Source organism: Fragaria vesca, linkage group LG7 (assembly GCF_000184155.1).
Source record: "Fragaria vesca subsp. vesca linkage group LG7, FraVesHawaii_1.0, whole genome shotgun sequence".
In the NCBI taxonomy this organism is placed as follows: domain Eukaryota; kingdom Viridiplantae; phylum Streptophyta; class Magnoliopsida; order Rosales; family Rosaceae; genus Fragaria; species Fragaria vesca.
The window spans coordinates 14,984,118-15,010,760 of NC_020497.1; the positions used below are offsets into that span (position 1 = coordinate 14,984,118).

Consider the following 26,643-nt stretch of genomic DNA (forward strand, 5'->3'; position numbering starts at 1 on the left):
TTTGTTTTTAGGCTCTAACGGCATGAAATTTTAGTTTCTACCAAAATTTCAAGTTACACAATAAATTTATAATTAAGGCTTCACTTTTATATTAGTTTCTACCAATATCTCAACTTCCTACATCCACATTCTCGATCCTATCCTCATTTCTTATGGTAGGCGTAGGCACTTGAGTCTCTACTTGATTTTTATACAATATCTAGACACAATTTATGTGATATGTATATACATGCATGCACAAAGGATGAGTGAAGTTAGTGTGAATTGAATGAGAATGATTCATAATTGTGTAAAGAAAAGAGCTCTAAATTAGGCTCTAAATGCATGAGATTGCATAGAGAAATGGTCACGTTTTAGATGGATAGAAACAGCTCAACCAACTCTAGATACAATTAAGTCATCATAACCTCCATCTTTTAGGATTTTATTTCTAGAGTTAGTTGTGTTTTGAGTGTGTCTAACACTGTTGATAAAAAGATCTATGAGATCGTCAAAATAACACTATATTGAACTATTAAGATCTACCTACAACTCTGCCATTAGATTGTACTAAAACTTAACTTGATGATTTACATCATTTACATAATGTCACTAAAGTTTTACAAAACAATTTTCAATCAGTTCTTTACTTATAATTATGTTCTGTAATCTTGGTTAATTAGATTACTACTACTTACCCGAAGATGTACACTCTTTAGTTAGAAGTAAATTTGCCGACCACCCTAATTTGTCCACCCACCTAGTTTAGTGTCATCTGTCCTTTTTCTTAACCATCTCAAACTATGGTTAACATTATAAAACTGTAAATAATAAATATTTTGTTTCCTTTTCATTTTAACTTAAACAATTTGCCTTTATTGTTTCAGAACCACATTTCAGAGGCGGAGCCAAGATTTAAAACTAACAGGAGCCGGCCAACAAACAAAAGATAAATTATAAGCCAATGAAGTAACATAGTATCTAATGAAACAAAACATTAAACCGAATATACATATCAAAAGGACCGAATATACATATCAAAAGGCGACTCGTCGAGTTTGCATATTGCGAAAGTCATCAATAATTGAGTCTATACTAATCTTCTCAACGATTTCTTTTTCAATGTACATAATCAAAGAGTCCGTAAGAAAATCGTCTTCCATTCGGTTGCGAAGTCTAGTTTTCACTATTTTCATAGCTGAGAATGCTCGCTCTGTAGTTGCTGTTGAGACAGGAAGAGTGAGCACCAAAGAAACTACCATATATACCAGATGGTATGCAATTGATCTTCTAGTATTCACAAGCCATTGAGCCATCGCAGAAATAGTTAACAAAGCCTTGAATTCCGGAAGTCGAATCACATCATTGTAAAAATGTTGAAGTTGTATTTTCAGACGCGCCTTCTCATGATCTTCAAAGTCTTTTGGATAGAATTTGTCTATTAATTCATAAACATCATCAATTCTAAAAGACTTACAAATTTCACGGAGATCTAAAGCTGAACAGAGGACAATCAACTTCACCACATTCTCATTGAATCGGCTATTCAGTTCTTGCAATTGAGAGTCAATTGCAGCATTAAAAATGTCAACCTGTAACATAAAAAGTTCCAATTAATAATTAAAAGACTTATAGAGATCAATAAACAAATTTATATATTTAACTAAACAAATTTATAATTACCTGATAATGATGCTTAATAGTAAAATTATCTTGCTGACCACGGGCTTTACCTTCTCTATCAACATAACGTGCATTATGTTAGGTAGTGGTATGTTGCGTGCCTCACAAAAAGAACTCACCTCAATAAGTATATGATCACATCCATCATCTCTCAATCTTTGTAAAAGTGCTTTAGTTGAGGCAACAAGAGTCATGGCATGCAAAATATCCTGGGATTTTTTTTGTAAAGCCCGACATAGATCATCTGTGATCCCCATGATTTCTCGCATGAGATGTAGAATGAAACAAACTGAAATGAAGTCATTCCCTCGTAAGCCGCATCTGCATCTCCACTCTGCACATAAGTGTTTCCATCAGCAATAATGTTCAGCAATACTTGGCACGTTGGACTGAACTTGTCTATCAAGCTTGAAACTGATCTGAAGTGTGAACCCCAACGGGTGTCTCCAGCTCGTTGTAAACTACCAACTTGGTTAAGTCCTCTTCCGGTCTCCAGCTCATCAATAGAAATCAAATATTGAATTTCCTTCACTTGAGCTTCTCTAAATTCATCTTGATGCTTACATGAAGCACCAACAATATTAACAACAGCTGCTAGCTTATTGAAAAAATTATGAACAGGAACAACTTCTCTTGATGATGCAACTAAAGTTAACTGTAACCGATGGGCTAAGCAATGAACATAGTAAGCATATGGACAATCTTGCAATACCAAAACTTGCAAACCATTCCACTAACCTCTCATATTACTTGCACGTCATATCCTTGTCCTCTAATATTCTGAATGTCAAGGCCATGATGTGTCAATGTAAAATATATACCCTTCTGTAAGGTTAATGCAGCTGTGTTGGACACATGAACAAGACCAAAAAAACCGACTCTTGAATGAGACCATGTTTGTCAACAAACCGCAACACTATAGCCATTTGCTCCCNCTTTGACTCATCACGAGATTCATCAACAAGTATACAAAATTTTCTAGCACCAATTTCTTAGCGAATTGCATCACTTGTTCTTCTTGAGAAACATTGTAAAATTTGCTTTTGAACTTCTGGAGATGTGTACAAGGCATTTTTAGGAGCACTGACTAATAATTCAGCAACTTTTTCATTGTATAATTCCAGCAATTTTAACAAGGCCTTATAATTCCCAGGATTTAGGGAGGTTGAACTTTCATCATGACCTCTAAATGCCAATCCTTGAAATGCCAACCATTTAGCTGCTTCAATTGAGGTTTTAACTCGTAACCTATTCTCTGCAATTTGTTGAGCTGTGTAAGTTTCTATCACCCTATCTATGTGCTGAGATTGATTCATCAAATCCAACCAAGATAGCTTTGCAACTTTATGTTTGGAGTTAGGATACTTTCCCTCATGATTAAGAAAAGCACAGACTTTACCATCTCTAACTTTCTTCCAGTTACGAAATCCATCAACAGTGAATGTTTTGTGCCCTTGATGCCCAGATGGCTTATGAAAAAGAAAACATGGTAGACAAAAGGCTGCATCTTTCTCCTCAGAATATTCTAACCAAGAAGGAAATAGAGCGTACCATGTTGGTTGAAAGCTACGACGATGATTTTGTGGTCCTGATTGAGGATACTTGGTAAGCAAAGGCTGATTTGGTCCGAGCTTGATGTACAATCGGCGAACTGCATCTTGCTTATTAACCAGGTACTGCCATATTTGTTGACGCCGCCCTGGATCACGCTCCAAAGATGCGAAGCTAATTTCATCATCATTGGAATCAACTCGCGCTGACTTGGGATGAGAAATATTGGGAACCTCTGGCTCAATCGGCAACGGTAAAGACGCTGATGTATTGGCTTCGGGTTCGGATTGCTCGGTACTTTTTCTTTTGAAAAACCCATGGATTGAGGACTGCTTCCTCATGTTCTTCTCTGCTAGATGACGAGATCTATGGAAAAAGGATATTGTTTGTTCGGTTAGAGAGCTCAATAGAAAATGCCCAGAAGAAATAAAGCCCTAGGTTTAGAGACTGATCGGAGTAAGGAAGAGAGAAGTAATCGGAAGAAAGAAAGAGAGAAGCGGGCGGTTACCTGAAGGGGAGCGATCAAGGTTTTTAGAGGCGAGAGAGGAAGGTCGTCTTCATGTTTACATATTGTTTGTTCGGTTGTTCCTCTCGTCCTCTCATGTATAAATAAGGTCAGTGGGCACCCAAAAAAAATCAAAAAAATCATTACATAATGTTGGCCTGAGGATGTCATCACATGAGATAGACTGAGATGGAGATCATCTGTATCAGAATAACAAGAGAATATATATATATAATTTCAAGTTGGGGGGTGTCAGGGCCATCAAGGCCTATGAATGCCTCCGCCCTGGTACCATTAATTAAAATTCTTGCGTCACTACTAACCATTTTCATCAATCATCATTACAGTTCATCATTCTTCCTCTGTATACTACCCTTCTTCCTCCGTATAATATTATTCTTGTAATCGATCAAACACATGAAGATCTAGTTCTATCAAGAAAGGCTCGTTCTGGGTTCATCTCGTTTTTAAACTTTTGAACCACAGAAAACCTAGTACAAAAAAATGAATGAAATCAAAAAAGTATAAAACTTTAGAAACCCCAACAAAACTATTCCAAATCCCAACTCAGATATTCACAAATGGGTTGTAACTTCACCACATCCATCCACATTACCTAACCATAAACAGTCACGTTGGAGACGACGTCGACGAGCTTGGTGTTGAGGTTGACGAAGTCGGCCTATAGTCGCGGTTGATGAGGTCGATGAGGTCGTGGTTGTGGGAGGCGAGGTAGGACTGGAGCTCGGATCGGAGGTCGGAGATGAAGGCCTCGGAGTCGAAGTCTGGCGAGAGAAAGAGCGCGGGCCTGAACCAGAAGGGGTTGGAAAAGAAGTCGACATGGAGGCTGAGAGGCTTCATCCTTGTTAGGCTATTAGCTTGTGTTTTAATTAATTTTTTTATTAAGAAATAATATATTTTCTTTTATACCTGTTTGAACTCAGAATTTGAAAATGAAAAGAAAGCTGAATTTATGAATTATAATTTTAAAATATTAACCATGGTTAGAGATGATGAGAGAAAAGACACATGTCATTAAACTAAGTGGGTGGACAAATTAGGGTGGTTGGCAAATTTGCTTCCCTCTTCAGTTCCCACATTAGATTTCGACAAATATTAATCTCGATCATGACCAAATGCCTTGCAATGTAAGCAACAGTAACGTTTCTAGGCAGCTTTAATGACCTTCCAATGGAGTTCAATCCGGACATCGATGCCATTAGCGATGGATGGATCACCCACTGAACTCAACTAAGCCTACCAAATAAAAGCCATGCAATTGTGTGGCAATCAAATGAACATTATTAGAGTGTAACGCAATCCTTTGTAACTTTAAAGTCATCCGAGTGGCAACCATCTTCAGGACCAAGAGTATATTTTTGTTGCTCTGCAAGATACACACCTTTCTTCTTATCATTGGCTATGGTTAGCATTGGCTAACATGGTGTGGTTAGCCCAGGCTTTTCCTAAACACTATCTCATAAAATTCTGAAGCCTAAAAGTTGCAAAGAGTATCATTCCCAACAGATGCGTCCCTTGATATGCAAGGAGGCACATCATAAGCTCAATCCAATGATAAAGGGCAGGGCTGCATAACTACATCTAGTTACTTGCACTTCACTGTAGTATCTGGTTTCGGGCAACTAACTATATACTATTGGAGTTGGACTGTGGTATACCTGATTCATAACTAACCCGTAATTTCATATTGGTTTGACATCATGGAACCAGGACCAAGTTTATATTAGCACAAAGTTCTGATTTTTCAAGTTCACCTCACCAGTAGTAACACTTCGATCTGCCACTATAGCAGTCAATCTTCAGAGCAAACATACAATCGATACAGACTCAGCTACTGGTATGAAGTATGAACCCTTTTCAGACCCCTTTTCGGTTTTTGCACTTTCTTGTATTTTACCACACTTCTAGAAGTAAAAGATCCAGAAGAAATTATCGTTATTTCAATGCAAATATCCGACAAGTCTTACCCCAAGTGGCATGAGTAGAATGAAATGAAGACAAGATCAGTAACAGGGAAGAAAACAGAACCATGAGTTGAATGACACCGATTGTGGCTCAAAAAATCAACTGCTGCTATAGAAATGTTAAATTCCTCCCTAGTTGTACACCTAAAATCACATAGAAGACTACAACAAGGGAACCTGGAGGCCTCTTTGTCCCCATAAATCCCTTTGCTTATACCCATGTGTTACACAAGTAGCCTAATCACAAAAGAATACTGCCATACAACGTTAGCTCACATAATGCCCCGTCTTTCGTCTATGACGACTAAAATCCGATACAAACCTGAACGAGAGGCCACAGCCGTCCACCTTACACTTGTATGGTTTTTCTCCAGTGTGTACTCGTATATGCTCAGTCTGTGCCCATGCCCACTTGAATGACATGGAGCAACCTTTCCATGGGCACTTGAAGGGCCTAGCATTCTCGTGTACACGGCTATGAACCATTGCATACTTGTGGCAACTGAACTTCTTACCACACCCTTCATGTGGGCAACGGTTACGCTTGTGCACCATTAACTCCTCCTTTGTGTGAAAACTCATGCTACAGCTCCCTAGGTTGCAGCTGTGGGTCTTCTTTACTTGCTCTTTTTTCTTATCCTTGAGATGAACAGAAGCATCTGATGGTCTTTTCACCTTCTTTGCCACTGGCTTCTCTTCAACCTCGTCGTGGATGTCTATCTCACTAACTGTCACACCCTTCCCAGCCCTTCGTCGCAGACCTTCACATGGCCCCCTAATATATCCATTAATATTGAAGTTGTCATCCATTTTCTGCTCCAGTCCTCTCTTTCTTTTACTTCCAGTTTCAGGACCCGGTCTGTGGTCTACAAGGGAAGGCTCAATGTTTCCCGTCTCTCTTTCAGGTTGTGATATACAATCTTCACTACCGTTGCACAATTTTTCGGCAGCACGACTCCCTCTTTTAACTCTGAAATATGTTTTGATTGTAACACGTGACAGCTCGCATTTTGAAGTATCATGACTAGCAATGAGTTCCTTATTACTGTAAGAGTTTGTCCACTGTTCTTTATCATCCAAAGTTGCTTCTGTTGCACAGCTCACTCTGGGAACATCATCTTCAACATAGACAGGTATAGGGTGATTTTTTACTCGTATCACAAAATTCTGACTAGGTGCTTCCACAGCTTTATTTGTAGTTTGGGCATCTTGCTGAACTACAGTGGCTAAAATCACACCATTGCTAGTGCCTTCCTCCAAAGAGCTTCCCATTGGAACTTCAGGAGATTCTTCCAATGAGATTGAGGGATGAGTTTCTTCCATCTGTATCACTGAAGTAGAGATATATTCCCCCTCGCTACTTCTATCTGCAGCCTGAAATTCTTGAATATGTGAAGTCGGGCCCCGATGAAAATCTGCTTCAGCACAGATCGTACTTGGAACTCCCGACAATCTGTCTGTACAAGCAGGAGAGGGTTGCCTGATCCTTCTAGCATGACTGAAACTGGAATCTTCATTTCTTCCTTGTGGAATCTCAATATCTTCTTCCGGTTTGAACTCTGAAGAAACAACATTGCTAAAATCTTCTGCAATACAAGTTTCTCTTTCAAATTCAACATGACCTTCAGATGCTGCAGAAGTTGGATCACTTACCAGTGTGGAATTATATGAAGCTGGTGCCTTGTTATTACTTCTGTCAGTAGCAGTGGTGATGGATTCACAAATTTCACTATTCACACAAGATTTATCAATGACTGCATTGCCCATCTGTTCCTCAGAACTTGTCACAATTGAGTCAGCAGTACATACATTTGTTAATTCGGTGAAAACAGGACCCACGTCCATAAGAACATCCTCCTCAGCCCACAGTTGGGATTGTCGTTCAGACACCAAATTACAGTTGCCATCGTTTTTGTTCAATTTTCTGTTTTCCTGCTTTTCTCTATTTTCAGACCTTTCATCACATGCAATGGCAAGCGGAGTAATAGGGTCATTCACTCTGGCTTCTTCAAGGATCTTGATCTCATGTTGCATATCAGACTCACTTGCTGCTAAACTGCTACCTCTACTGTTCATCTGCCTCTCTTCCAAACTGTGATTTTCAATCTGTTTATCAGCACTTCCAGCTGTTAAGGCAACTCTATCTGCAACTTGTGGAAGAGAGTTCAAACAGATATCCCTGGTGGCTTCAAGCATCTGGACATCAGGATGCACTTCAGACATACTCTTCGATGCATACGAGTCCAACCTTGCACATAAGCTGGTGGACTTACCATTGTTGTGAGTGCTACTATCTGAAGCCCTCCTGCCATGTTTATCAAACTCTTCAGAAGTAGCAGGTTGCTCAACAACTCTTCCTGCTCCTGTAGAAGTACTTGGTCTTCGCTTATTCCTTCTTGAATATTGAATTATTGTTGCTTCACTTTTAAAAGAGGCGGCAGCTGCTGACTTTGCCTCCACCACTTCTTCCTTCTTTTTCTCAATGGTCTGACATTGTTTGTAAGTGGCATCTAGATAAACCTTCTTTGTCCGAGATCTTCTAGATTTCCAGTCAACAGTCAGAAATTCTGCGCTGCAACTTTGTGTAGAGAGAGCTCCACCCAATGCCAATGCATGCTGGACTCGCTTTGAGGAAGAACTTTTTCTGACCTTGACACAGTACCGTAGGTTGATACCCAACTTTGAGGTCCAATCCTCTCCACATTCATCTCGACCATCATCGACAGCAAGATCTATCAAGTTCAGATCTTCCTTTGAGGCAGTGTCCAAAGGAACCTCTTTATAGTTAAAAGGGCAACCAATTTCCTCTGCAATGGCTCCAGCAGGAGCCTTTATTTTCTGATAGTCTGCAGAAATTCAAAGAGTAGAATCACACCACCGCGCAACAGGTTTACAAATCACAGAGAGAATATCAAGTAACATTGCATACTGATATTCATACAAAAGTTGAGAGCTAATCTTACCAGAATGGCAAATCACAAGCATGTTTGCTCCACCTTTACACTGCAACAGCTCCAAAGTTTCAACAGCATGTTCAAGACAGAAACTCCGTGGCCTCAGAAACTTATTGACAATATTCCAATGATTGTCAAACCTTGTTGTGCAAGGATTGGAAATAGGAGAGAGAATCTCTGCATAACAACGAGGAAAGTTTATATAACCATTTTCTTCTGTGAAAAAAACTTGGGAAACTATGTAGAAGAATCTCACTGGAACAGTATTACAAAAAGCTTGGCCTACATAACAGTCTATATTAAGGAACTTATACAGTTCATGAAAACATAGACAATCATAAATCATTTGATAAATAAATACTCTTTTCCGATCTAATTCTGACATACTTTCGGATGAGTCTTACCAACTGATTCAATAGAACAATAAATAAAAGTAAATAGTTACAACACACAGTAAAAGACATGGGCAAGGCAAAAGTGGATCCAAGTTCCAATACCTGTAGCAGAGTCTTTGAAAGCTTCGTGAAGCTCTGGAGAGAAATGAGAATTGCCTGGCAATTCTTCAGATAAAATATATTCAGGCTGAAGTTCCGTTGAGGCTTTCTCAGATGGTTGCATCACAGACATAAATGGAAACCCAAGTATCCCACATGCCACACATGCCAATGTTCCGGAGTCCACTTGGAAGTCACTAGACAGATCATCGCTGCCCAAATATAAATCATTGAGATTTTCCATGTACAAACTCATCTCATCTACCAGAGAGTTCTGATCATTTGTACTTTTTCCACCCTGAGTATCCGTAGCATTTTCTTTTGAATTTGTATCAACAGGAGCACCCGCAGTGGGTATAGGAGACTCTTTACTTGTATATGGAAGTAAATCAGGGTTCCATAATACTGCACGGCAACTTGATTCTTTCCCAAGAAGAGCAGATAACACATCATTCTCATTTAAAATATCTTCAATGAAAGCCTTCTTTACTGATAGCTCTCTGTCTTCTTTTTGCCTATCTCTCATTCGGGAACTCCGCACACCTGGTAGCAGGGCTCTTGGCACTCTGCATTTTAAAATAAGTAAAACCAGGTATGAGAAACAACCCTATGTTGGCCAAACTTTATCAAGACAACATGAAAAGAGTGTAGATCTGTTAATCTGACCGATACATACAAGAGGAGGGAACTAAATACTAATGGATAAACAGAAGCAGTCAGTTGGGGATGATTATGTTATAAAACAGATCCCTCAGTTCAGCTTAGCATGACGATATTCTGGACATAGAGTGACAACTGACACTGACCAATTAACATTATGCACAGCACATAAGCCAACTAGAATACAGAGAGCTGCAGCCATCAAAGAAAAGAATCTCAGAGCTGACCTTGAAATAAAAGACATAGTTGAGAGGTATAACAACTGTTGATGGGAGAGCATAGGAAGATAGTTCATTGCAGCTCTACGTACCGCAGCTTCTTTAGCAACTTTTAGCCATTGGGGTGTTCCAAAGTTAGCAGCTTCCCCACAATTGAAACCTGTAGTTTCCAGGAAGAAGACAATCAAAATCCAATAAGAAGTCAGATGAGCAAGATATGATGCAAATGCAACCATAATATCTTTCATATAGTTATAAACAACAAATCCATCTAACATTGGCCGAGATATTTTAAGCCTCTGATCACATTTGGATTTCCTCCCAATCCCATTATGCACACCCAAGATCAGGTTCACTCTCAAAGTCTACTTATTCATTATGAAGTTAAATCCTTCAGGATCTACTCTTCTTGATTTTTCTATAATTTATTAATGTATATATCCAAAATCCCAAATTTAGTTGCCAATGCATTTTTGTGCCACAAATGCCACGTTACACATTTAAGAAAGTAAACACAGTATACATAGGGGTAAATGTTAAATGTAATCCAAACGTACACTGCAATTCAGTCTGCATAAAAACTAAAGCAATTACCGTGACTGAATCCTACATGGTAAGCCCTTGGAAAAGTCACAACAAATTCACCAGGATTCTGTATCAACCTAAAGAACAAACAAGAGAGGAATATCAGGACTAACAGCAACAAGACGAAACGAGACGCGGTTTACCACATCAAATCCATACAACTTCAATCATAGCCTATAAAAAGAATCATCAACTGATTTGACATTATGATGTATCACAGAACTAAAACAAAGGAAAGAAAAAGAGTACCTGCAACATGGAATTCCGGATGCGATAACTACTTCAGGTGACATTAAAGTTGTTTTGTTACCCAATAGTGAGAGAGCAGCTGCCAAGAAAAGAAACTGGACCTGAGTTACAAAAAGGCTATAGAAGTATAACTCCATCAATTTCAAAATGAAAAAATATCAGAACAGAATTTAAAGAAAAATAACAGTGAATAATTACTTGTACAGTTGTACCATCCTGAACATGTTAGTACTACCATTAACAACTGGAACAATCATAGTGAAACCAAGGCATGGGAAACTTGGAAAAACATTTTGACAGCATTACCAATAAAATTTTCACAAAGAAAATGGGAGAACTTTATTGTTCTTAGGACTTTTGAACCACTTAAACGCTCAGAAGGGTCTACCAAACAATGAAACATATAAAATTCCACATACCTAGACGGTCGGCAGTACCACCGTATGCCTCAGTACGAATAAGTTCCTCAAAAGCAAATGCATAATTTCCGGGAACAGAATACCAAGTCTTTGCAGATCCATTGTGCAGAAAATTCATGCTGTGAAGCTCATGATCTTCAACATGCCAAGCAAACCAGCTGAATAACATGCCAATATAAACCATAGGAGAAGTAACACCTGGGATATCATCCGGCATGAAACGAGTAAGTGAACCAGGTGAGCGTGCAATGACTTGCAAGTTCCATGGACTGTTTGAAAGCATCCAACCAGCAGTACCTTCCATATCACAAGAAGAATTTTGACTTCTTTTCCTAGAAGATTGAGAAGTCTCATCTGTTGACACTATTCCCGGAGAAGCAGATGATTTTGGTACCTCTAAGCATGTAGGAGAAACATTTTTAGGGGTAGCTTCCTCAACTTCACCATTTTGAGAGTTTTTCTCACAACTTCTAATCACTTCACTTTTCTTGCTATCAGAGTTTGGTCCACTTCTGTGGTAGGAATTCCTCTTCCTCCTCCGCCTACGTGAATAGAATAACACACCTTCCGGTTCCTCAAAAGCTGACCCAGGCACATCATTGGCATACTCAATGTATATCGGCTTCTCAGAAGCTGCCTTCCAAAACATGGCCTCTATAACTAATGGAGAAACATCTCTAATTGTACCCAAAATGCTCCGTGCAAAAGTCCTTGCCTTGGACTCGAACTGCTCTAAAGTATAAACTTCCCCACTCTGCCACACTTGCTTAGCAACACCAGATGATGTCAGATCCTGAACAGTCGGCTCTTTCCCTCTTTGAACACTCTGCCCCAGTTCTTGGTGCCTAGTAGTAAAAACTGCCCTAACCTCCCCATCATTACTACCATCAGCAGCACCCATTTTCGTCACAGCACCATCACTCCCAGGGACCAAATCACAACCCAATTCAGGCCGCCTAGCAAGTGACTTATTCAAGTTATTAAAAACATATCTCTTCGAAGGTCTTGGCAATGGTGGGATAATCTTACAAATACCAAATTCACTAGCTTCCTTCTCAATTTTCGATATATAAGCAATCGGGTCTGCGAATTCAGTATGTGTTGGATAAAACTCAGGCGCCAATGGCAACCCTTCTATCCAATTTGGTATCTTCACATCACCCATTTAACAAGATTCAAGCTTTAATTGCACATTGGTACTCAATCAATCCAGTATCTCCAAAAACCCTAGAAATGCAACAATTTGGGGAAAAATTTCAACATGGGTATCTTACTTTCATATAATTGAACATCCATAAAGCATTGAAATTGATACCACAAAAAACACATGCAAGTTGAAATTTTTAAGAAACCAAGCAATTAGAACCTGGAGATGGAGTCAGCCCTGGTTGAACTTTAAGCCTTAAAAAAAAACCAAGTCCCAAAATACACAAAGTAATGAACTTTCTATCTGGGTTTGTCTAGGGTTAGTGAAAAATTGTTTCCCAGTAGATAAAGGTCTGAGCTTTGGTGAGGAAGAAGAAGAGGGTTATGCTAATCTGACAGGGAGAAAGGTGTGGGTGCTTTTGTGACCGTACGAGTTGGGGAGTTGGGTATTGCGGTTAGAGGGAGTTTGAGGTGAGATCAAGTGTGGGCGTACGTATGCAAGTTAGAGTAGGGAGGTGGTGGTTAAATTAATAAGGTATAGAAAGGGATGCATATGGTGTGTATGGGACTATGTGACTCTGTTTAGAAGGGTGGTGCCGTGGTGGTGGTGCCATAATGATATCAAGTTGTAGAGTACAGACAGAGAAGGAGGGAATAGTTTTCTTTTTTTTTTGCAGATAACGATGGGGGAGGGAGCTGTTTGTGGACCTCACAAAGATTTTGTCCATTGCTTGAAAACAATCGCTTGATATGATGAGGATGAGGATGATGATGAAGAAGTATACTAGTGTTCCATTGATTTTTTAGATTCTTGCTAGTTTATCAAGCAAGTTTCATTTCGAAGTTTAGGCTGATCCGATAATGATTTTACGAGTAGAAACTAGATTAGACATTAAAGATCGAGTAGAAGCCGGTTATGAAATAGTATGTGCGGATCAGCGATAGTTTATATTGTTTTATTTACCTATAACCAAGAATTAAAGTTACAATAGTTATAACCGTACGTGATAAATTTTCTCATATATTGTTACTGAATTGACCGATTGCTTGGTCACTTTGGTACCAACCATAAACTTTGTGGTTTTCAAGGAATAGGTGGATAAGCAAACACAAGAGCAGCCATGAATGGTTATCATCTCAATGTTGTAACTCCTGGTTGTTGAGGGAGGCTAGCTATATCGTTTTCAACATTTAAGAATATCAACTGAAAGTTGTATCAAATTTTATTGATAGGAAACTCCTAAAAATCTTAACCATCTCCATGTTTACATCTCTTACAAATTACAACTACAACGAAACCAACCAGCTACCTCGCTATGCTTGGTAATCACAATTTCTAGTAGCCAGTTACATTATTCACAAACGAATCGAGAATTGCAAATATGGTGGAGGTACTTACTGCAATATCCCTTTACAATGTAGTTAGGTCACCGTTTACCTGTTCCACTGATCTGGTTGCAATAATTTTCACAAGCAATCTCACATATATGATAAGTTGCACCTTCTTCTTTCAGACACACCGGCATGCATGGCTTAGCACAATCTGAGAGTGATTCAGTCACAAGCATGTTATTCGTGCATCCGATAAGAACTATCACCCAGATCATTGTCAAAAGCTTCACCTGAACGACAGTTTTATAGGCCATCATATTGATCTTTTGATGACTAGCTATTCTTGCTTTAATGTTAACTTGCGAGCAAGGGTTCTTGACGATCTTCTATCAAACTAATTGAGGCGTTGTTGATAGAATGAATTAGCTACATGCAAAGAATTTAAAGGTGTTGTGGTTTAGAATTTAGTTTCGGATTCTAACGGTTTGGAGCAAATTATGGTGAACCAGGAAACATGAGGTTGAGATTATACATTCTATATAATTGGAGGTCTACAAAATTTCTTACAAAGGTCATAAATTTAGAGTTCTCGCTTGTGATAATGGCAGCCTCAACATTATTTCTGTTTGTTTGTTTGTTTTTGTTTGGTTATCTTTTACTTTTGCTACTATTTTATTGTTACGCAGTTACATATTATAATGAAAACCAAAAAAGTGTTTGTTTTTAAATGACTCATAAATGTCATGAAAGTTGCTCTGATACCTAAATGTGCTAGTGAAAAACTCTAGTTGTTTTCTTCTATTTGCATCGATCTCACCTTATGCGGCAACATATGTAGTAATGCTACATAATGTAATGAAACACACAAAAAATTGCTAGGATTTCTGCTATATATACTGCTACATATGGTGGGAAGCAAATGATATCCAAAAAAATATTCGCCCAACATTACTCGAATACTCGTGCCAGTATGACTTGTAAAAAATAGGATTAAATTCATTTTAGTCTCTTAAGATTTGTGAGTAACTTTATTTCAATCCTTATTCTCTCAATTTTAAAAATTTACCTTTAATTTTCATCAGTCATACCCATTTGCTAACAATTTGTAAATCTGGACATTAATTTTGACTTCATGGTTGGCTGAATTAATCATTTTAAGACAATAACCACACTTTAGACCCTTTTGTTAAGATCCTATGTCAACATTTAACGTCTAAATTAGACAAGATATTAGCAAAACAAAACCCAGCCGAAGTCAAACCCACCCCAATCAAAATTGCAAGCATAGCCCCTATTTGGTTATCAAATGGTGTTCCTTTGGTACCTAGTGGTTATCGTAGTAACAAAACTATCTTCTCTTTTACTTTTATTAATTTTCTCTAATATCTCAATTCACATGATTGATTTCTAAGCTTCTCTATCACCAGCTGCAAATAATTTTCAGATAAACTAGAATGGAGTTATACAGGGTACATGGTCTATAAAAGCTATTTGCACTTTGTTTATAATGCCGAATCACACTCATTTACCAATTCAAGTATCATGCATGTAGGATGAAGATATAATGATACAATATGTAATACACCTCGTAGTCATAGAGATCTTGAGAAAGAATTGATCACCCTAATCATACAATCTTTCCTTGATATATCTAAGTAAGAATAGATCACGCTAATTTCATAGTCCATGGTCTATTTTGCTTCACTGATCAGCTTGTTTATTTTTCATGATTGTTAGGAAATGCAGCAGAAAACGGGAACTATATATAATACATATAAGATGTAACCTTTTCCCTCTCCTTCCTCTGACTGGTTTGTGCAAGTACCCCCGTGAATCTCCAACTCTGCAAACAAAGGATAAAAGGATAATGCAATAATATATTGCAACCTGACTCAACATTCATCATTTGAAGGGGACCTTTCAATCTCTCCGACCATTCCATCAGGGAATTCTCTCTCTTTTCTCTTTTCTCTTTTCTGTGGGTGCAGGAAGAGGGAGAGGGAACAATCGACATGAGTCCAAGTTTTCAGATCTGTTAGCCTCTATTTTGAATGATGTGTCATGTTGAGGATCTTATATACTTGATACCTGCTTACCAGGGAAACCCTTTTGTCTTTGACTCAAAACTGTGTGCTAGCTTCATTGTTTAAGAAACACACCAACTAGACTATTGTTGTCCTATCAAAAAAAAAATCTAGACTATTGTTGTGTTTTGATCACAAAGGTTGTTCATCAAGCTTTCACTGTTCTACAAGTTCCAAATCATAAAGATAAAGATTTGCTCCATCAAAATGGCACACTTACACTGCTGCATATGTAAGCCGAGTATTGACATTGTTCTTATAGCTTCTGAAGCCCCTACACTAATTTCTGGGTTTCTTAGCTTGGGATCCTTTCCTCTCATTTCATTATTGCCTATCCACACACATAAGGTCTATCTGAGTAAGAAATTAAGACATAATGTTGTTATAACACTAATGAGAAATATCCTCTCCGTTACTCCATCCTTTTCTGTCTCAACTGGGCAGAATAATCCATATATGTATGCCACAGATCAACCTGGCAAATGGGCGGGTTGGGCGGTTAACGGGCGGGCTGTGACGGTTTAGCGGGTTCAACGGGTTTAACCCGCTATAACCCATTAAGCTAATGGGTTATAGCGGGTTTAAACCCGTTGGGTTCGCGGGTTACCCATTGGAACCCGCTAAGACCTTTTTTCCTTTTTTTTTTTTTATTTTTTTTAATCTTTCTTTTTCTCGACGTCCTCCACAGTCGAGCTCAGTTGAGTTAATCCAGCAGCATCCTGGTGTTGAATTTCGTTACGATTTTTCTTCAATACTTCAAAAATTCCAAAGAGAAATCTAGAGCTTCTACTTTACCTGTAACGTTTCATATGCAGCTTCCATTCTCTGGTTCACTATATCATACTTCGCAAGCGCCATTATAGACTCAGCTGACAATCCCTCGGCCTAAACAAAGCACATAGATTCCGATCATCACCGAATCACATTCAATTTTCAATTGAGGACACAAAATCATCGAAGTAAAAGTGTTGCCTACCTTCTTGAGCTTGTCGAGGATTGATGTCACGGCGGAGCGGAGCGAAACGGCATCGTCGCGGAGGCGGATGACTTCGCACGTGGCGCGTGGCATGCAGAGGAGAGAGGAGGCACTCTGCTCCTCCATCGGCGCCGATCCAGATCCGCGAGGTGCTTGTCGACTGAGCACTGCGGGTGGCGGCTCTGGCACGCCAAGTTCACCCACTTCTTCCGGTCGAAGTTCTCGTCGGAGAACGGACTGAGATCATCTTAGTTTTTTTTTTTTTTTTTTTTTTTCCCCTTAGCGGGTTGGGCGGTTCCGTTGGGTAACCCGTTTCCGCCCGTTAGTTAACGAGTTCTTAACGAGTTGTCAACCCGTTAGTGTAAAACTGTAACGGGGCAGAAACGGGCGGGTTATTAGCGTGCGGTTAACAGGCGGATAACAGGTAGCGGGTTAAACTGCCAGGTTGAGCCACAGACATATAGCTATGGATTCTTTTACAACAAATTGCACTTCAGATAACATAAAATTTGTATTTCACCAACGTCCTTGTTGTACTTCCCAACCTGTTTAAGCCCACACCCCTCTTTTGTTGATATTCTTATTACAGTCACATGCATAGAGGGTTCTCTTGATTCCCAAAAGAGTGAGCTTGTTCCTAAATAGTAATTACATGACAAAATATCTTTGATTCATTTATTCAGCCTCTCCCACCCTGTAGCTACTCTACATTTTAGAAAATGAGTTGTAGTCTCTCAAATATCACGCCTATATATAACCCTAAAGTTTCTTCCATTTGTACACTTAAACTAAACAAACACCCTCTTTTTCTCTCTCTCAATGTTGATGATGTTGATCATGAAGAGCAAGTCTCTCAGAGAATGCTATGGTAGGTGCAGAAAAGCTGGTGCTAGAGTACTAAAGTATGTATCTTGGGATCATGTTTTCAATAGAGATATTAAGTGGTTCTGTTTGCATTCTGAAGAGGACAACTGTAGTATCCCCAAAGATGTCCCGAAAGGTCACCTAGTGGTTTATGTTGGTGAAGAGTGCAGGAGATTTGTGATCAAGGTTACCTTACTCAACCACCCTTTGTTCCGGGCATTGCTTGCTCAGGCTGAGGAAGTGTTTCAGTTTGCCACCAACTCATCAAAACTCTGCATTCCTTGCAGCGAGTACATGTTCCTCAGTGTTCTTCAGTGCATTAGCTCTGAAGTGCTAGATCGAAGGTGTTCGTTTTCTATGAGGCGCTTGTTCTTCAGAGGCATATAAGATATGAGAGAAGATCTGCATCCAGCTAAATCTGTATTTTGCTTGTACATTGTGTAACAGAGCCATCAATTGTGTTGCTCATAAGTTAAGCTAGTTCATCTGATGATCTGATCTCTCTCAAGAATCGATCTAGATAAGTTGTTTTAACTTTTAAGTGCTCGAAACTGTAGCTTATTACTTAGCAGGTATAATAAGTATGAAGACTATCAAGCTCAGATATTTAACCTGTTCAAAGGTAATCAAGTAAGAACTGATTATAGAATTAATGTGAAGAGAAGAGGCAATTGCTCAATTTGATGCAGGAAAGAACTTCTAGTTTCTAAACTAGAATATAACTTCTATAAAGGAAAGAGTCGCAAAGCAGACCAACCATCTGTGAAAAGCACAATCAACCCCTCTACGTAAGGCATAACTAGTCCATCCTATGGTCATAAATTTGAAGCTTCCTTTGGTCCTAGACTATCCAGTTCTGATAAGACTAATTTCTCAAAATGAACTCCACCATATATAGCATATATAATCTACTGCTTTATTTATATGCTATAGGCTATGTGCTCCCACCGTGCTAGTTCTAACATCGTTATACTGTCCTGTATTCACAGAATCCCAGTTAATTTCTTTCACATGTCAAACTTTCCATTGTTGGCTAAGCACCAGCCTAGGATGCTAAGCTAGGAAATCCCGTCTATGTTCCTTGATGGCAAAATAATGTATTAGGGCTCATATTCCTGCCTAGTTATATAGGGTTTGGCATCGAGTCATTTTCAGTTTTTGCAAGCTTAGAGCTTCCTCAAGTCAAAGCATCTATATATCTGCATTTGGATGACCTAAGATCTGGTGCTTTCTCAGGCCAATTGTAACTTAAATTGCCTATGTAACTGGGCACAGCTACCCATTACTACTGGTAAAAAAAACTTTCAGCCATGATCTAACACTCCTATTTGCTTTCTTCATTTCTTTCCCAAAATTAGCTTAGTCCACCAAAACTCCTGCTTCAATTGGAGGACTTTTATAATCTACTACCTACAATTTGAATGATTAACTGATAACCATGCCCACAGGGTCTACTTTCCATGTCGAAAACTGTACAAGTTTGTAAAATAATCGTACTGCTGGAACTCTGGAAGAAGAATTCTTAGTGATAATGCACAAACTGAAATTAGCCCAAAAAAATATGAAAACAGACGACTGAAATTATCTTCTTCAGCACTTTTTTATATTAATGAAGATATCAAGGCCATCTAGTGACAAGGACCACAAGCCAAAGTAACGTCAACAACAATAAACCCCTCAACTTAATATATTGGGTAGGAGACTAAGGCTGCAGGCTGCTACGATTACATTGGCAGAAATCGCGCATAAAAACCAACTCTACCACAGAAAGGACACTAGAAAGAGCTGAAATGTAGAGAAATGGGCCTAATGGAAATCAGGCTTTTCAGGGTATGTGCAACCTGACCTTTGGATGACAACATTGGATGCATAACAACCAGCTCTAACACAGTCTTCAATGGGCTTCTCTTGAACCAGCTGAGACAAAAATCCTCCAACAAATGCATCCCCTGGCACAAGAATAATCATGGTTTTTGTTAATTGGAACTGAATCTGTTCATAATGTGATCTCGAATTCTCATTCAACTTTTTCACCAAGAATGCAACATCAATAACTTTAGCAATGCCATCATTCCATTACGAACAGCTAGCAATATATCCAGTAGCTTATCTATCATTTAAGATCTTGATTCCCAGAAAATAAAAGTGATAACCCTATTATAAATCTCTTCTTCTTTAATAGATAACCAGATACTCACCTCAATTAGGTCATGTTTAATTGTACAACAGCGTCTCTACACACTCATTAAATTTTAAAAGCGCTGGCTCACCTTAACAAAGTAAAATATACACAAAATCCAGGTAAAAGATCAGAGATCACATACCAGCTCCATTGGTATCAACCAGCTTCTCCTTTGGTAACAGGATTACAGGAAATAACTTCACCTTCCCGTCCTCAGCAATGACAACAGGATCTGCTCCTTGTGTGATAACAGTAATCCTCTTGTGTGTCCCTGATGCTTTGGGCAACTGGGAAATCTTAATAGCAATCTCCTCAACATTTTCAGTCTGATTGCAAAAGTCATCATAAGTAACTGGTAGTCTTAAGTTCTGCTAATAGAGATTGAAGACCAAAGATGGAGTAGTTTACCTCCCAGCCATGAACCCTGGAAAAGGTTCTAGCTTCTGTCTCATTTCCAAAAACATAGTCCATGAACCTATACAAAAAAGCAATTCAGAACTCTCCACTCAGAACATCATGAGATTTTTTCTGAATGGGTATGACTTACGGTAGGGCTTTCTCCTGCACGTCCTTGAAAAACTCGCATATGAAAGGAGCAGAGAGGTTCATCATGAAGACCTGCAGATGCAAGAAAATGCTGCTGAAGCTACTGATTCAGTAATAGAAGAGAAAACGATGCAACTTTGTTGTTGATTCTCGGTCCAAAAACAATCTACATTGTTGGCACCTTATTTTTTGCAACTGCATGTTCAGCAACAAGTTGAATTGACTCTGGAGACACGGTAAGGAAGAACCCTGCAATGTAGAAGTATTTCGCCTTTTCCACTGTTGAAGCATAATTTCATATGAAGGCAAGTCCATGAGAATATAAGAACAAAAGGAAACAAACTTCATTAAAAAAGAGAGCAAGTAATACCCAAGGCCCAATTTTCTGGTCGCTTCAAATGCTCAGATTTATAACAGTTTGCAGCTGATAAATTAGCAACAAGCGACCTGTACATTGGTTGCTCCGAGAAATTTAGCCCATAAAAGTATGACAGACAGTAGGAATATATCACAAGAAACAACTATATGCAGGTATCCTCATGTTCAAGAAGCTATGAACCAAAACTAAATGCAGGAAACAAAGGGCAGTTATAGGAGTAAAAGAATAGCAGCATGAGATGGCGAGCAGGTTTTCTTGTAGAGCTACAAATTGGCATATAAGAATTGTAAATTCATCATTAGAGAGAGATGTAACAAATGTAACCCTGCTATTATCAATTTTAGAAGATCTGAAATTTACCTCTCACCACCAACTACACACACTGCACATGTGCCTGTTGGAGCCTTTTCATCCTCATAATATTGTACCTGGTTACGAATATATAGATAATATTATACACTAACAAAATACAAACAGCTGAAAGATAAGTAAGAGGCCAATATTTAGAGCAACTCACATTAACACCAGCCTTTGTACAATCTTTCTTCATCTCCTCGCCAAACTTGTCCTTCCCAATGCATCCTATGTAACTAGTAGCACCAGGAACTTGGAGCATCCACTATAACAAAACGACACACAGATTTAAAGATTGTAGCCAGATTGTATACAACTAAGCAGATCATTACATTAGAAATACAAAAAATTTGTGATAAAACTATTAACCAACCTGGGCAACTTTGATTGAATTTTGAGTAGCACCTAAAAGATAGAACAATGAATATATAGTCCATTAGTCAACCATCTTACAAAGGAAAACAGGCTTCAAGGTCAAGCAAGTTTTGCGAACAAGATAAAGACATATAACATAGCCAAAAGAAGAAACTGTCACATTACCTCCAGCAATGAATTCTACGTTGCCCTTGGCAGCCAATTCGTCATACCTTCAAAAACCATCCGATAACCATGAGATTGTATCCGAAAAGTGCAATACCAAAGTTGCAAATGCCATAAAGTGAAATATGATCTCATAATCAAATTAACCTCTCACAAAACTCAAATCTCTATTTCAATTTAACATCTTAAGACTTACACCTTTGTCACTAAGCAAAGAGAAAAAGTAACAAAAAACATAGGGTGAAGTAAAATTACATGGGCAGGTGCTTGTCCTCAGCAAGAATAGCATTGTTCGGCTTGATGTCATATCTGCCAACAAACCAATTCAATCACTTCAATTAGGCCTCCAAACCAAACAATGCATGTCATGCACAGTCACACAGATAAAAATAAATAAAAATAAATAAATAAAACACTCCCAGTAGTTCCAAACATCTGAACCTCACAACAAAGCAACCCCATATAGGAAAACCATTTATATGCTATTCAAAGCACACAATCCCAACATCTGTGACAAGGGATACACTATTCTCTTTCAACATATCAAATCAAATACATACACAACCAAGAACTCAATTAATACTCATCTGGGTAGCTAAAACAATGTAGCAATTACATCACAGTATTGATATAATCCAAGTAAACAAAATAAAGAACACTAAACCATTCAGATCATTTGAATAATTAAATTTCCTCAAGTCTAAGATCTATCTAATCACAAAAGAAGAAATATCCATTAAGCTAATAACAATAAAGATTGAAACTTTACAATAAAATATCCAAATCATCATCTTTCCTGCATCATTTTTTCTGGGGAACAAAACAGTGACAATGGGCGGGAAAAGGATTGAAGTGAAAGAAAAGGAGCTTACTTTTTCAGGAATTCATCGTCGACAACAGCAGAAATGTCGAGAAGGGGGTTGCCCATCCCCAACAGAATTCGCTCGTACGCCATAATTAGTGAGAGTTGTGTTGAGAGAGAATAGAGCTGAGCACGAAGTGAGGGGGTTGGTTTTTGTGAGTTATTTATAGTGTGTTGGCAAGTGAAGATTTGGAGGTGAAATGGTGTAGTGTCACTAACGTCACCAACCCCCAAACTCATTTCTATTTTCTCTTTTTAAATTTTTTTTCTTCACCAACCCACTCACAAACTCCACAATACTCAATTTCATTTCTCAAGAATAGATGCAAATCATCTGCAAAAGAGTGTGTTTTCAAAAGATTGATCATTGATAAAGGTTTTGTTGTCATGTTGAGCTAAACTGACAGGTGTGGATTTAGGAAAAGGAAGTGATCGAGACAAAGTTAGAAAAGCGTAAATTGTATTAATATGAATTGAATAGGAAATTTGATCATTGATTGAGTATTCAAAAGAAAAGTGACTAATGTGTCAGTTTACCTAATAAATACATTGCATGCCATCTTAATCTGCCAACGAATTAGAAACGTGAATATAGGTTTCCTTTCGGGAAAATGCTAGAGACACCGAAAATTCATACAAAAACTCTATATAAAATGATATGGCACATGCCACATCATCATCTTAAACCTAATATTTTTCACCATGTATTTTTATTAACCTATTTGATTTTGAATAGAATCTAAAACAAAATTCACAAAATTTATTTTCTTAGACGTCTACGATATCACATCACGGAAATACAGAGCATCGAATATTTTTTGTGTTTGGGTCATGTTGGGGATGAGCTTGAAGTAGAGAGAGAGGAGGCTGTTGCCGACGAAGCGGTCTGTTTCGAGGCCGGTTTTGATGACATGGGCGTGGATTTGGAGGCCGTGGGTGAGAGAGACAACTTTGGTGCATGTTTGGAGGAGTGAAGCGTAGAGGCCAGGAGAAGTTTGAGGGTGAGTTTGGAGGGGTTTGTGGAGTTGTGGAGATGAATGTCGTCGAGAAGTAGGCCGGATTTGCAAAGGCGGAGGATTTGGGATTGTTTGGGTGGTGGGTTTTGGGGTTTGGGGAGATCGGAGGAGAGGAGTGAGGTGTGATGGTGCTTGAAGAAGGAATACCCAACTTCCTAGAGGTCTCTATATATGTTTCCCAATCACAGATTTTAGAGGAACTCATGATATTGTTGTATTCTTTGTAATTTGTTTAAGAAGGAATACCCAACTTCCCAGAGGTCTTTGTAATTTGTTTAAGAAGGAATACCCAACTTCCCAGAGGTCTCTATATCCATACATCAGCTTTTCCAGCTTTCTGAGATTGGAAGACACTAATACATGATATACAACTTGTGGAAGACACATATAAGTGCTTTATGTATAACTTATGCATAATTGTGGAAGCTGTATAAGTGCTTTCTGATAGAACTTGATTCACAAGTGTCTCCCAAATTCATGTATAAGTGTCTTCCTACAATTATGCAGGTATTTTTTAGTATGAAACACAATTATGCAGGTTGGCTTGATGTTCTACATCTGCATTTCTGGACATCTTCATAAGTTCAGTCATATCTTATGGAATGTTCAACCGAAAGAAATAATGAAATGGACAAATGAAGAACAACAGATTGAATCCTTTATACTTTCTAATGCTGAACTTGAAAACACCAACTTCATAAGTATTGTTTACAAAGCTATAACATCTATTCTTGAACAGAAGTTTTCATCAAACAACAGTTCATGCCGAGTCATCATCAAGATCCATAATTTTTGTGACACCAGCAACATGGGCACTCGGGAGCACTTGTTTGAATTTCTCTTCACGGGCTTGGTATCTAAGGTACAAGTGTTCTGCAGTTTCATCATTATTCTTGTGCCACTCACTTGAAATTGGAGGTATAGGTACCAACCCTGATGACAAATTCACCTACAAAAGAAAAGTGTGCCATTTTGTTATTGAACAAGAAAGAGGAAACTATTAACATGCACCTACATGACTATATATCAATTGTATAGAATAAAAGTTCTAAATGCAGATACAATACCTGTACAAAATGCCCTTTATTCCCAATCTTGACAAATCCTATGGCAATCTCAGGTAACTCAAGGTCATGCAACTCAGAAGGCAACATCAAAGGAAGGAGAGTAAGACATTGTGCATTGGATAAATAGATCACGATCACCTTATAGTACGTGGCAATTAGATACCCCATATCCGGCATACTCATCCAATACTCTTTCTTTGCATAACCAGTCTTATCAAAATTAAGTGCATGCTTAAACTCCTCATACCGTTTGGGGCCATATATAAGATCTTTATATAAGGAAGGCATACTTTGTAACTCTTGCAACAGATCTTTTCGGACATTACGCCAAGCTTTTTGACCAAATCCCATCGCCTCAGCTACGACTCTATATCCACAATTACCATCTGCTGTTACATCAGTTTGGGATGCAATATACTGATGATATCCTTTTGGAAATTGATTTGTGTACGTATTAGTTTTGGCATATGGCAACTTGGTACAAACTTGAGATGCCTGAAAAGTCAATGATGTTAGATTAATTGTCCTTAGTTGTTATAACTGATAAGCATATCATGGACGTTTTATCATCATCCATGTTAGAATGGTATACCAACTTATATTTATCATACCTGAAGTAGAGTGCTTTCTTGCGTCCCAAAGACATCACTGGTGTTATTCAGTATTTCAAAATCCTTATGAAAGAAAGGAAAAAGTTTCGTTATTTCAGAATCATTATTATGAAAGACAGAAGAAACAAAGTAATTTTTAAGTATACTAAAGGAAAAAAACATGTAGTCTAACCTGGAGTTTGTATTTGTCATTACATGCTTTTGCAGCTTCAAATTCTTTTCTTCTTCTAATAATCTGCTCAGTCGTAGATTGCTTTCGATTTACTGGAGGACGACCTTTACTTCGAGCAGATAATGGATCAAGTATTTTGCAACCATTCTCTGAAAGTTTTTCATCATCTGATGTCTTCTCAACCAACTTCATATCATCTCCTTTCCTTTCGCAATCAACTTTACTTTGAGTCAGTTTCACTTTCAGGTCATTCAATATCCCCATCACCATGTTATAGTCTTCCTCATTGTCATCTGCTAAGTCTGCCACCTCACAGAACAAATTGCACATCTTATCATTCCTTTGTGTTTCAGGCTTGGCAATCCAATTGCCATAGCTTATCTTCACTTTGCTATGACTTCTTTTTACACTTGCTTTCCATCGCTTTAAAATGTATTTCTCTGGAACGCCGGCCATATTTTTATGAATGAGCACCACAATTGCATGCCGACATAATATTCCTCTAAACTCAAATAGACGACACACACAATTCACCTCACACATGTCCTCATTGAAATGAACTATGAATGGGACACGTCTCATTTCTGTACCAATCTTTATGTCTTCATCCACTGTGAAATCTGTAATTGTACCATTCCTTACAGACGATGATATGCCGCAATGAATCTTTCCTTCCAACTCTTTCTGGAACTCTTTGAACTTTTCATTTGTGTAAGCATCATAGTATTGTTTCTCAATATTATACATTATGAAACACGGAATCTTTGAATTGAAGGACTGAAAATCTGCAAGATTCTCTTTCTCAGCTTTATCTCGTAAAGCATTCTCATATTGCTCCACAAACTGTTTTAGTGTAGTCTTTGAGTTTACATACCCATCAAAGAATGCATTCATGCTCTCGCTACACTGAGTTGTAGACATGCCTGCCCAGAAAGTGTCTTTCACAAAACTAGGTACCCATCTTCCCCTCTCCTCGTATAATCCCATTAACCATTCGTTGTTCTGCAGGTTATACTTTTCGATGAACACCTTCCAGCGATCTTCAAATTCATCACAACTTAGTGAATCATAAACAATTTTTTGAAAAGTACACTTTATAGGCTCATATTTCTCTTTATAGCCTTTCAGTTTCTCTGGAACCTTCTTCATTATATGCCACAAGCACCACCTGTGACGTGTATTAGGAAAAACAATCTCAATTGCTCTTTGCATTGCTCTATCTTGATCTGT

The 26,643-nt window shown here is 38.3% G+C and overlaps 4 protein-coding genes and 1 pseudogene across 4 annotated transcripts; 1 reads left to right on the forward strand and 4 right to left on the reverse strand.

The window, feature by feature from the left end:
* Window positions 1-1,016: 1,016 nt before the first annotated feature.
* Window positions 1,017-3,652, reverse strand: LOC101293244. Its single transcript, XM_004308732.1, has 3 exons — window positions 3,214-3,652; window positions 1,782-1,996; window positions 1,017-1,571 (listed from the first exon to the last, which is right to left on the reverse strand). Exons 1-3 carry the CDS (start codon window positions 3,530-3,532, stop codon window positions 1,017-1,019), a joined length of 1,089 nt encoding a protein of 362 aa, XP_004308780.1. The 5' UTR covers window positions 3,533-3,652.
* A 2,139-nt stretch (window positions 3,653-5,791) lies between these two features.
* LOC101292254 (probable lysine-specific demethylase ELF6-like) lies at window positions 5,792-12,879 on the reverse strand. Its single transcript, XM_004307327.1, has 8 exons — window positions 12,649-12,879; window positions 11,283-12,509; window positions 10,864-10,942; window positions 10,624-10,691; window positions 10,039-10,189; window positions 9,155-9,717; window positions 8,667-8,834; window positions 5,792-8,549 (listed from the first exon to the last, which is right to left on the reverse strand). The coding sequence occupies exons 2-8, from the start codon at window positions 12,445-12,447 to the stop codon at window positions 5,971-5,973; spliced, it is 4,773 nt and encodes a 1,590-aa protein (XP_004307375.1). The 5' UTR covers window positions 12,448-12,509; window positions 12,649-12,879; the 3' UTR covers window positions 5,792-5,970.
* A 4,574-nt stretch (window positions 12,880-17,453) lies between these two features.
* LOC101293137 lies at window positions 17,454-18,666 on the forward strand. Its single transcript, XM_004307330.1, has one exon. The coding sequence runs from the start codon at window positions 17,640-17,642 to the stop codon at window positions 18,069-18,071; it is 432 nt and encodes a 143-aa protein (XP_004307378.1). The 5' UTR covers window positions 17,454-17,639; the 3' UTR covers window positions 18,072-18,666.
* A 581-nt stretch (window positions 18,667-19,247) lies between these two features.
* On the reverse strand, window positions 19,248-22,709 carry LOC101292841 (adenosine kinase 2-like). Its single transcript, XM_004307329.1, has 12 exons — window positions 22,558-22,709; window positions 21,941-21,994; window positions 21,686-21,732; window positions 21,519-21,550; window positions 21,309-21,410; window positions 21,152-21,219; window positions 20,783-20,859; window positions 20,594-20,691; window positions 20,414-20,484; window positions 20,275-20,341; window positions 20,009-20,192; window positions 19,248-19,633 (listed from the first exon to the last, which is right to left on the reverse strand). The coding sequence occupies exons 1-12, from the start codon at window positions 22,638-22,640 to the stop codon at window positions 19,491-19,493; spliced, it is 1,026 nt and encodes a 341-aa protein (XP_004307377.1). The 5' UTR covers window positions 22,641-22,709; the 3' UTR covers window positions 19,248-19,490.
* A 1,614-nt stretch (window positions 22,710-24,323) lies between these two features.
* The window catches only part of LOC101293534, a 3,178-nt pseudogene continuing 858 nt past the window's right edge, over window positions 24,324-26,643 (reverse strand).